Source organism: Cynara cardunculus (assembly GCF_001531365.2).
Source record: "Cynara cardunculus var. scolymus isolate 2C chromosome LG 3, CcrdV1, whole genome shotgun sequence".
NCBI lineage: Eukaryota > Viridiplantae > Streptophyta > Magnoliopsida > Asterales > Asteraceae > Cynara > Cynara cardunculus.
The window spans coordinates 36,344,333-36,357,243 of record NC_037530.1 but is presented as its reverse complement, the minus strand read 5'-3'; the positions used below and the strand labels follow the sequence as shown (position 1 = coordinate 36,357,243).

General features: G+C 35.8%; 1 protein-coding gene across 1 annotated transcript; it reads right to left on the bottom strand.

Annotated features, from left to right (window-relative positions):
- Positions 1-734: 734 nt before the first annotated feature.
- Positions 735-12,356, bottom strand: LOC112509205. Its single transcript, XM_025114060.1, has 5 exons — positions 9,093-12,356; positions 8,994-9,042; positions 8,761-8,829; positions 1,278-4,108; positions 735-1,046 (listed from the first exon to the last, which is right to left on the bottom strand). Exons 1-4 carry the CDS (start codon positions 12,347-12,349, stop codon positions 1,349-1,351), a joined length of 6,135 nt encoding a protein of 2,044 aa, XP_024969828.1. The 5' UTR covers positions 12,350-12,356; the 3' UTR covers positions 735-1,046; positions 1,278-1,348.
- Positions 12,357-12,911: the final 555 nt, after the last annotated feature.

Sequence of the window (12,911 nt, the reverse complement as noted above, 5' to 3'; positions counted from 1 at the left end):
TCTTAAATAACAATTTTATCAGTTTAATCTTTTGTCTAGACAAGTACCAAATGAATTTTTTTTTTTTTTTTTGAAATATATAGTTATAAAGTGAGGTTCAAGAGAAAACCCCAAAAAGTTGAAAAACTAAGGAACCGTTCATATGTACGGTATGACATGCGCATCTGATACAAGTAATTGAAGATGTTTTCTGGTTTTTATGCACGTGTGCATGTTATTAACATATACATACCACTATACCAGACAAATTAGTTGCATGCACATGTGCATACCTTACATACAAATGATTATCCGAGTGTTTCTCAATTTTTCATTCTTTTGCAGTTTTCCCCCGAACATGACCCTACATTTATATACAACAAATGAAAAATAATTTTCTGACAAATCTTTTGAATGACAAAAAAAGTAAAAATTCATGAATTATTTAAGATAATATAAATTTAGTGAGTTCATCACACAATATTTAATAAATTCAGCATTATTGTTTAATTACAATTTAATTTGCTTAATCAATTAAGCCAAAACCCGTTAAGCCTATTAAATTAAGATCAAGCACCCTTTTTGTGTGCTTGGTTTAAATTTACAATATTTTCAAATGTTTCTTATAAAGAAGCCAACACAGAATCAGCAAGCAACATCATCATCACCAACTCTTTTCCACTTTATATATAAAGCAAGCATTGTAGCTTAACAGACAAACTATGTCATTAAGACAATCAAAGCAGCTAAACCAATGATGATGAGCTCCATCTATTCAACAATTTTCTAAAACCATACCGAATGGATAAATCCCACACAGAGGTAGGGTCTGAGAGTAGAATGTATACAAACCTTGGAATAGAAAGGCTGTTTCCGTTAAGACTCTTTGCTTGCTATTCTACAATTTTCTCTAACAATGAAAAGACAGCTACGTTTAATATATTCCGCTTGAGATGTATGAGTTTCACCTTTTCCCCGAGTACTAGTTCGTTGAGTCTTGACCAAATTGTCCCGATGAATCGAATGTAATAACCATTATGCCATTCATACCAAAGTAGTGCCATGACCTGCCCATGGAACTTATTATTAGTACAGTCCCAATGAATCAATGAATTCGATTAATGTGATAAAGTTTCAAAATTTCCTATTTTGTACCCATTTTGACCGTTAACCTGCTGATCTTGTAATATTTTTTATGGCGTTCATGCCATTAAAGAAATGTTTACAAAAGAGTTACGGCAAAGTGGACGATAAACTTGACATCCACATTTTCGTTTGATCAAGTAAGCAAGACGAACCAAGTTTCATGGTCGCAATGGCAGCAACTTCAACTTTCTTGAGCGAAGATTGCACCCAAAAACCGAAACTTTCACACAACTTGCTTTGGTAGATTGATTCCGTCTTTTTCCCAATCGGCATCGGGTCCGTGCTGATCAATCAAGTTGGTTAAACTCGACGATTGTGGAACCCAACCGAAACTTTCCATACTTTCCAAAACTCCGACTAACTTCTTCTTGTATCCTGCACTATGTAAACTGTTAACTAGAGTGTTACATGTAGCAAAGCTAAGCATAACCCCACGCCTCCCGATTTCGTCGATCGATGCCACTGCCTCGGAGAATTTCCCTTTTTGGCACAACCCATCGACCAATCGGTCATAAATATCTTGACCCGATAAACCCTTTTGTAACAACTCATCTAAAAGCATAAAAGATTTCTCCAAACTATCTTGATCTTCATCCAACATGTTGTACACTACATTATCCAAGCTAATACCCTTTGCCACCATCTCCTCCAAGATGGAGACCATCTTCGGTTTGTTTCCAGATCTAATATAACCGTGAGCTAAGCAAGTGTAGGTTACAATCGTTGGCTTTAAACCCCGATTTTGCATCTCGATGAAAAGATCTTCTGCGTTTTCCATCATCTCGGCTTTACAGTAGCAATCGACTAAGATTGTGAAGGTGACATGATTAGGCTTTATTTGCTTATCAATCATATCTTTCAACAATTCATCCGCTTCCACCAGCTTCCCTGATTTGCAGTACCCATCGATCAAAGTGTTGTACGTATGTGCAGAAACAAATCCTTTCTCTGCCATCTTGTGAAATAACGATAATGCCCTCTCGAGATCCCCTTCTTTGCAGCACCCATTTACAAGGGCGTTGTATACAAAATAATCTGGTTTAACTCCATTTTGATCCATTTTGTCGAATAACACGAAAGCATCAGATAAATTCCCAGACTTACAGTATCCATCGATCATCGTAGCGTAAGTCACACCATCGGGTATCAAATTCTTGCAAGAAATCCCATCGAACAACTCCCGAGCTTTCTTGATGTCACCCGACTTGCATAGTCTACTGATCAAGATATTGTAAGTGACGATATTTGGACTAACCCCTTTCCGACTCATTTCATCAACCATATTGAACGCTTCTTGCATTTCGCCTTTCTTACAGAACCCAGAAACGAGAGATGTGTAAGTGACTACATCAGGATTCAGACCTTTGGCCATGAGTTCAGACATAACCTCGAGTGATTTCTCCATTAAACCGTTTCTTGCAAGACCATTGATCAGTACACTGTACATATGCACATCAGGAAGAATATTTCTTCCGAGCATACTTCTAAATATCGAGAAAGCTTCCTTTGTGTTGCCCTGTTTGCAATGGCCATCGATCATGGAGGTAAATATTACACGATCCGGCATAATGTTATTACCAATCATCTCTTTAAAGTACTTATCTGCAACCTGCATTTCCGGTTTCTTACTATACCCACCAATAATGGCTCCATAGGTGAAAGCATTCGGCTTTACACCATTATTCTTCATTTGAGCTAATAAAGACTGCACTTCTTCCATCCGTTTATTGTAACAAAGGCCGATTATAAGGGAATTATAGCAATAAACATCAGGAGAAGTACCTTTCTCCTTCATTCCCAATATAATCTCAGTCGCTTCTTCAAACCGACCAGCTTTGCAGAGCCCAGATATGATAGAACTGTAGGTCACAACGTTTAACCGAAATCCGCTAGCAAACATCTCGTTTTTCAACTTTAAAGCCTCATCTACACAGCCTTGTTTCATGAACCCATCAATCAATGCACTGTAAGCAACATGGTCAGGAAAAGCACCTACCTTGGACATATCTTCAAGAACCATCTTCGCTTCTTTCAATCTCTTCGTTTTACACAATCCATCGATGAGCATCGTATAAGTATATCGATCAGGAACCAAACCCTTTTCAGCCATTGATATTTTAAGCTCAAAAGCTTCATCAATAAGCCCAGCTCTGCATAATCCTCCAATAAGCACATTGTATGTTACTAAACTTGGATTACAACCCTTTTCCCCCATTTCTACAAAAACCCTTTTGGCATCACTCACCTTTCCATCTTTACATAAAGCACTAATCAAATTAGTGTATATATAAACATCAGGAACAATCTGCAACTCAACCATTTTCTCATGAACCTTCCAAAACAACTCCTTCTTATGACATTTCAGTAAATTTGCCATGACAGAATTAACACACGCTGAATCTGGAAAATGCCCACTACTGTTGATTCCTAATACAACATGAACAGCTTCATTCAACATGCCTTTGTTCTTATAAGCATCAATCAACATCCCGTATACCAGAGCCCCAAACTTTAAACCCTCACCCTCCACAGAAAAACTAGCAATTGAATCAATAATATCTGAAACCGGCTTTCGGGTTTCAATCATATGCCCTAATACAACACTAGCGTCTCTCGACTGATTCGAGTTACAGAGAATCATAGTAAGAATTACGAAGGATTTCAGATTTTGAGGAATACCGGTTTGATGAATCGACCAATTGAAGAAGTGGAGGAGACGATTGGGGTCAGCTCGCTGGTTTTGGTGAAGAACAGATTGAATAACATCTGGGGTTAGGTTTTTCAGAAGATGAGATGATGATTCGAGGAGGTGAGGCCAGTTGCGATTCCTGAGAATGGCTGTGATCTCTCCGACTGTTTCCTCATTGATTCGTGAACTGTTGATGCTGACGGAAGAAGATTTTCTTGATTGATAAGTTGAGATGAATCGGTTCTTGATCACAGAAAAATTCCTGCGAGGAAATAATCTCATCATTTCTTGAATCTTTTACACTGTAAATCGCATTTGCAGATTTGATGGAGGGATAGAAACTAGAGAAGGAGATAATGGGAATGGTGGGGGCGATGAGGACGAAGCATTCGATTCCCTGATATTAAACAAGAACCTACCTTTATCAACTTCAAATTTTGTTTATATAACTTCTCAAAATATATATATTGCTTCAAAATGTTATTCTTTAATAGGTAATTGAATCTTCATATCAAAACGATGTCAATGTAATATTTATAGTATTTTTATTGTGAGGGTTTGGTATTTTTATCTTCACAATATTTTGATTTGCTGTGGAGTTTCATTTGTAAAAAAATGTTCTCATAAAAACAAGTTGGTATCATGTGAACCCAACCCTAATTTTTATATGATAAAAGGTTTTTTTAACTACATGATAAATATATCTATAAAACTCTTACTATGTAAGCATTTATCAACTGGTAAGCATGCAACGACTAAGGGTTGTTTGTTTACCTCTTAATTAGTTCCATTAAGAGGCAGCATCTGAATTGTTAAGTGGTAAATCTTGTTTGGCAAAAAAAAAAGTTTGTCTCTTAATGGTTTTAAAATCTTCTGAACGATTTTGTATCTTGGGTCTCCCTTAACCATTCAGCGCGCATAATTTCATTGTAAATAATTATATTTCATTTTCCACTATATCATGAAAGCCTCTTAATCATCCTGACCACTTAATCATTCTGTACCAAATCATTCAGCAACTGTCAAACAACACCTTAGATACTTGGTTAAGACTCTTATCCGATAAATGTATATCGGATAAAAGATACTCACCATACAATTCATTTTAATGATTATGTTATCCAACAAGGTAAATGAGGGAAGTGATATTAACGAATAAATGTTTGGTAAATATTCGGAAGTGGGATATGATATATGAATTATTTGTTTTTATTATAGGAATTTTTATTAATGTTTTTTTAAAAATTGTTTCAGTTCCAAAAATGGACAAGTTCAAAAAAAATCCAACGAATTATTCTATTTTGAATGATTAAGTATCTCAATTATCATTTTAAATGAAAATATCATTAAACTTTCTCATTTTGAATGATTAAGTTCTTAAACTATTTTTTTGAATGGAAAACCATTAAACTTTCTCTTTTTGAAAGAAAAGAACTATTAAACTTTCTCGTTTTGATTGATTACTTGCACATTTTTTAATAAATAAACAATTGTACTTTTAAAAATTGGTTATCTACATTCTTTTAACCAAAAAAAAATTACGTTAACCAACTAGTCAAAGTTCGATGCTTTATTTTTATTTATTTTAAATTCAGGGACTTAATCATTCAAAATGTGAAATTTTAAAGATTTTTTCATTCAAAAAAATACTTCAGAGACTTAATCATTCAAAATAAGAAAGCTTAATGGTTTTTCAATCCAAAAAAATAGTTTATGGATGAAAAAGTTTGTTGGATTTTTTTACATTTTTCCCTTTCAATAACTGTATAAAAACAAGGCCTAACCTATTCAATAGTAAATGTTATGCTAGTATCTACAGGACCTATAATTACACATTGGAAAAAATTTATGATCATAATTTTTTTTCTTGATGATCATATTAAATATTTTTGTTGTTTTAATTTCTAAGATCTTTAATATGACGTGAACTTTTATATTTTATTTTGTTTATTAGCCGTTTCAGACGATCTACAACTTAGTACGTGTAGGTTAACAGGCCATCCAGAAAGACTGGAACGACCCCTGGGGTAAAGCATGATTCATGCACATGTGAATAAAGCAACTCAAGAACCATGCTTTTCTTCATCAGCATCAAAAGAAACGAAGAATAGAACAAAACATCAAACAGGGTCGCCATTTCAAGTTCTCGCCTTCAAAATCGAGATGCATCGTGCAGGTACATAACTAGTTGATGCATAATGCATAATGCATAATGTCCTTATATTTCAAGTTTAAAAGTAATTCGTGCATACGTACAACTTCTTAAAGTTTTTTGAACTTCATAAAATATAACAAACAAATTGACAAACAAGTGATAATATTGACCGCTACTATTACAACAAAACACATCTCTGTTCTCGAATCTAAAATATTAAAATTTCAATAAAAAAATTAAATTAAACAAACTATAAAAAAAACAAAAAATTTATAAAAAGAGCCTAACAAATTATATTAAAATCCTATCTTTCAACAAAAAGAGCCTTTTAAAAAGTTGTTTCTCAACTTCATGTAACCAAGATGAGAAGCAATGAATCATGCTGGTTATGATATCTGGCTACATAATGTTGTTAAATCCCAAAAGGGATCTTCTATGCATCTAATCTATAAGAGGTTCCTTAGGTGAAAACAATATATGTATGTATATGTATACATACACATGTATATATATATATGTATATATATATATATATATATGCATGTATAGAGGGCTGATCAAATGAGAAAGGCAGTCAATTTCAAGAAGGCAAGAAGATCACCCGTGATTACAGAGTAAAATCACATATACCTCCACCATGCCAGCAGCTATTTCCATCCGAGTACTTTTCCTCAACGACAAAAAAAAATGTCGTGTATCTGCACGAAAAATGTGCAAATGTAACTACGTATACAATACAAAAGGGGAAGTCGCTAAATTCCTTGAATTTTCCGGTTCAACTACCATGCAAAATAAAGTACTAAAATTATATATTGCTTGAACCAAGCCCAGTTGAACAGAAAGTTGTTAAAAATTCTATACAAGTGATATAATTTCAATACTTGTGCTAGCATACATAAGTAACTGAACAATCTTTTCGTTCAGTGGTTATATTTTAAAAATTTTAGCAAGCGTGACACTTTCATGTCAGCTCGGAAGTAGCACTTTTAGCAACTTGTGAAAGTGTTACTTTATGAATATTACATTCATAGAAAGTAGTTTCTGTAAGTTGTTAAAGTGCTACTTGCGAAATCTTGGCTATTTCTATCGATTGAGTAGAAAGTCGGCTATAAAGTGAATTGAGGGGGTCCGAAATGGCTATTTTGGACAATTTCCCCTATTATTATTGTAACATAAGCAAGAATATTGAGACCTGCGATAGAAGAGTTTCTTTTCTTCGTATGTCCCCATTTGTCTCGAAACAACTTCAAACTTTTATCATCGCAGGACCTGTAAACATATTAAACAAATGGGTATTGTCACTTTTGTGTTTGTGTGCTCATCACTCTTAAAAAGGGAGTAAGTAGGCATTTCATCTATGACATCCTGCTAAGAAAGGAACTCTTATGGAACCTAAAGAGTACGTTATGAACGCACCCATTCAGTATACTTTGCTAGAAGAAAGAAAAATAAGTCTGGACGTGACAGGAAAGAGTAGTTGGGCAGTTTTAAGCTGAGGGTAGCTTGGGAATTCTCTATGATAAGTCGTTAAGGAGGAGTATAAATAGTGGGGAGCTTGGGGTGATCGGCATGCAGAAATTAGGGGATCTTTTGGAAGATCCCTAGCGTCTCATATAGCTAGATAGCCTTTTTACCAGTTTTTCTTGTTAATTCAAGCATTCAGCACCTTATTCAGTGGAAAATTTCCCCTGTTTTTACTATTTTATTCTCTGATTCTTAACAGCGTATTATCAAGAAATTAAATTATACCCGTTTGGTTTGCAGGATTTGATGAGATTGGGAATTGGATTCCATTCCAATCCCGTGTTTGGTTTAAAGGGAGGTCTGGAATTAAAATCCCATGATTTCTATGAAATCCCACAAACCAAACACACCAAAGATTCATAATGCTTCCAATTCCAAATCCTTTCACGAAATCTAAATCCCTCAAAAACAATCTTGTCAAACCAAACGGCCCCTTTTAGAGTATTCAAACAGCACCATCAATTGGCCAGGATTTTTTCATCTTTTCAGTGTCCCTATTCTTATTTGATACTGGCTCAAGTTCTCTCCTACGTGCTGGTTGAGAGTCTCCTCTAGCCAGGACCATCTTTGGGACAATATTGCGAAAAATATGCACCATCCTTTTTGAGTGTTTTTTTTTTATTAACCTAGATATCCAACCCGCTATGCGAGCCGACTAATCTCAGGGCGACCACCTGCTTTGCAGATAGCCCGGAATCACCACATTTGAACCTCCGTGGCCACAAGGGGATTTTTATTCCTCCTTGGATTTGAACCTAGGACCTCCTGGTACTTTTGACCTGTGGAGCCAAGCTCAAACCAATCAGGCACCACCTTTTTGAGTGTTATTATGTATTATATAGAGAAAAAGAAATTCATGACTCCATAATGATGACCCAATGACATGTAGGTTTTAGTCAAGATTCTCTTGGTATTGAAATATGATAAGAAGCAGACTGCAAACTTCCCATTAAGGCCATAATCTACATTAATAATTTGCAAGTTGCAACACACTGATTTCAAGTGGTGGTTGTTTTGGTTTTGGTCTGCATTTCCCATTTGAATTGTATAGTTTTTTTGGCTTTTTTATTTTGGCATATTCAATAGTCGACTTCCATTTGTGAGTTTTGATGTGCATGCCTACCTCTGATTATTGCTGTTACATATTTTTGTTGCATAGCATTCGGGGAGTATTCCCCCTAGATATTATTAGGGGCTGTTTGGCAAATGGGTATTTGTCGTATATAAAATATCATATACTTCAAGAAAGAAGAGTTGCAAAGGTTACCTCGAACCCAGCTTCAACACTGCGCATAGCCAAGGTCCCAATAACATAATCAACTTCAACACCAGGAACCTACCATGAAGAATAAATACAGAATCGATACAAGAAACCATAATTGATAAAGAAAATGATGTTGAAATTGAAAAGAGAAGTTGAACGACAAAATATAATCAAAATTAGCGAGCATATATCACCTGAGTTTACCTTTTTGGCAAAATGAATCATCTTGTCTTGACCAACTTAATGTGGAGAAATGGACAAGCTGCCTCCATCTTTGAAGCAGACCTTCGAAGGGGAAAATAGATTCAATTCACACCATATAATTAACTTATAACGCTGCTGCATTCGACATATTAACCTCTTTCACATCTGTTTCTTGATCTCGCATTATCAATTCGTTTATGCTTGTTGAACTGGGAACCCATCCAAACCTCACCATTTTTTCGAGAATCCCAGCCAATTCATCATCATACCCACCATTTTTCAGTCCAGCAATCAGAGTCTTACATGTGTCAAAACCAAGTGTAATCCCTCTCTTCTTCACTTCATCAATAGAAGCCCATGCTTCAGAAAATTTTCCCTTTTTGCATAACATATCTACTAATCCATCAAAAACACTAGTGCAACATAGCTCCTTATCCAATAGTTCATCCACAAGTTCATAAGCTTTCTCCAAATTATTTTCTTCAGAAAGACCATCAAGTAAGAGATACGATGCTTCAATCTTACTGGTACCCATTGTAATCAAATCCTCAAATATTGTAAAAATCTTTAACTTTTCTCCTGATTTGATGTAAGAATATAAAAGGGAGGTGTAGGCTTCGATCTTTGGCATCAAATCTTTCTTTTTCATCTCCATCAGAAGATGTTCTGCCTCTCTAATCATCCCAGATTTGCAGTGATGATGGATTAATGTGGAGAATGTAGCATCACTGAACATCAGATTGTTGAAAGTGAGCATGTCTTTCACCGCTGCATTTACTTCACTCAGCTTCCCTAACTTGCAAAGCCCGTCGATCAAAATGTTAAATGTTGGTGTAGATGCAAAACCTCTCTTCACCATTATGTCAAATAACAACAATGCCCTTTCAGTATCACCTTCTTTGTAGCAGCCATTGACGAGGGGTCCATAAACCAATTCATCTGCTTGAATACCATTCATCGGCATCTCATCTAATAACCTGAATGCCTCAAAAAGGTTCCCTGATTTGCAGTACCCATCGATAATTGTAGCATAAGTTACAGCATTGAACGTCAAGCCTTCCAAAGGGATTTCATAAAACAATTCCCTTGCTCTCTTAATATCACCCAACTTGCATACTCCATTAATCAAGGTATTGTAAGTAACGATATTTGGACGAGCATGTTTCTGTTTCATTTCATTAAAGAACTTGAACGGTTTCTGGAGATCACCTTGCTTGATGAACCCAGAAATGAGAGAGGTGTAAGCAAAAACATCAAGATTCAGACCCTTCTCCTGAACCTCAAAGTATATCTTCATTGCTAACTCCATCATCTGGTTCTTGCAAAAACCCTGTATGACTGCATTGTAAATTTGTGCTTCAGAAAGGAAACTTCTCCCCATCATGTTCCTCAAAATCGAAAGGAGTTCCTCTGTTTTTCCTTGCTTGCAATGACCATCAATCATGGATGCCAAAATGACTTGATCAGGCACAATGCCCTGGCCAATCATCTCTGTGAAATAAGCATTTGCAACTTTCACTGCTGCTATATTATTATATGCAAAAATAAGAGCTCCATAAGTGAAAGCATTTGGCTTCACTCCATTTTCCACCATTTGAGCCAAAAAACCCCGAGCTTCCTCCATTCTTTTGGCCTTACAGAGACCAAGTATAAGAGAATTATAGCAAATAACATCCGGCAAAACACCTTCGTCCTTCATACCATTAAGAATCTTGATTGCCTCTTCATATCGACCAAGTTTGCATAGTCCATCTATGATGCAATTAAATGTCACAAGATTTATCTTGATCCCTTGAGCAACCATTTCATCTCTCAATTTAAAAGCCTCATCTGCTTCGCCTTGTTTGAAAAACCCATCGATCAAGGCAGTATAAGTAAAATGGTCAGGAGATAAACCCACGTACGCCATGTCTTCTAAAAGCAATTTTGCATCACTGGATCTCTTCAATTTGCATAACCCATCAATAAGATTCGTGTAAGTATACTTATCAGGTCTCAAACCATTCTTAGCCATTGAAGTTTTTAGCTCAAATGCTTCATCAACAAAACCAGCTCTACATAAGCCTCCAATAAGCACATTGTAGGTCACTAAACTTGGAGGATAACCCTTTTCCTCCATTTCAATGAACAACTTTCTCCCTTCGTCCACCTTCCCATCCTTCAAATAAGCACCAATCACATTAGTATACGTAAAATCATTGGGTTTTAAGTTAGTAGCCAACAATTTTTCATAAGCATTCCAAAACAACTCCATTTTATCTAGTTTCATTAAATCCTTCATCAGAATATTAATGCACAACAAAGTGTATTGAGGTTCACAATTCTTGGCAACCATCTCATCTTTCCAGCTTAAAGCTTCCTCTATCTTACCTTCTCTCATGAACCCATAGACCAAAGCAGTGTAAGTAACATGACTAGGAATCAAACCTGCACTTTTCATATCATCTAAAACCAATTTCACATCATTTGATCTCCTGGCTTTGCATAATCCATCTATAATCATCGTGCAAGTATACTCACTGGGAGTCAAACCTTTTTCAGCCATTGACTTCTTGTAATCAAGAGCTTCATGAACAAGCCCAGCTCTACATAACCCTCCAATTAGCAGGTTGTATGTTACCAAACCAGGACTGCAACCCTTATCCTCCATTTCAGAAAAGACCCTTTTAGCCTCTTCCACTTTCCCTATCCTACAATAAGCATTAATCACATTACTGTATGTATAAACATCAGGGCTCACCTTGGCCTCAGCCAATTTCTCATAGACCTTCCAAAACAAATCCATCTTGTTACTCTTCAATAAATCACTCATCAAAGAGTTTAAGCATACCAAATTCGGGAAGCAACCAGCACCATCAGAAGCTAATAGTACAGAAACAGCTTCGTCCAACATATGCTTGTTCTTGTAAGCATAAATCAGCTGTGAAAACCCCACAGAACTTAATCTGACACTTGTAATTGCATCTAAAACAGCCAAGAGTGGCTTACGGGTTTCTATCATTTGATCTAGAACACCACTAGCCTTCCTCAATTTATTCCAATTACAGAAATACATGGAGAGAATGAAGAACGATTTCAAATTTTGAGAAGTACCCATTTGAGTAGTAGACCAGTCAAAGAAATAAGAGAGTCGTCGGGGATCACATTCTTGATTTTGATGAAGAACAGATTGAACAACATCCGGGTTTAGCTTCTGATGGAGATTCCCAGATGATTTGATGCGTGAAACCCAATCATTCTGCTTGAGAATGGTTGTGATTTCTCTGATTGTCTCTTCATCTTGTTGGGAGATCTTTGAGCAGTAAGAGTTACAAAACCCTAATCTTGAATTTGTAAGCGTTCGTCTTTTTCGAATCGCTTTTGGACCTATGAGCTTTGATGTTAGCATCTTTCAGAGCTTATTGGAACCTACAGAGGGGAATGAATAGAAAGAAGGTGGTTCGTTGTCGTCCAAGGGTCCGAATTTTCTTACTGGAGCAAGCCATTCTTGAAATGGGTCGGATTTTCTTGATGGTATCTTGGGTTGGGTTCTTAAAATGGGCCTACTCTTTTCTAATCTTTTGAATGGTTTTTCTGTATGTATGGTTAGAGGTATTAAACAATAATCAATAAACATGATAATAAAAGAAATTGTTTAGTTTTATATAATATAATATATTTATTCTCCCAGAAGTTCAAATTTGCATTTCTGGTTAAACTGAAGAACGAGAAGTCATTCACATTTTCATCCCCTCTTATTCTCATTCTCATTCTCATTTTCATTCCCAAACCTAAACCAAACAACCCCTAAAATTGTATGTTTGGTCAGACTAGTCGACAGGGACGTTCCAATTCTTTTAGAGTCTATGTTACATTCAAAACTTTTGATTACATTGCATAAATGAAATAACATATAATATATGTTAAGAACAAAAATGGGCTAAACCTAAAACGATTAACAATCTGAAACT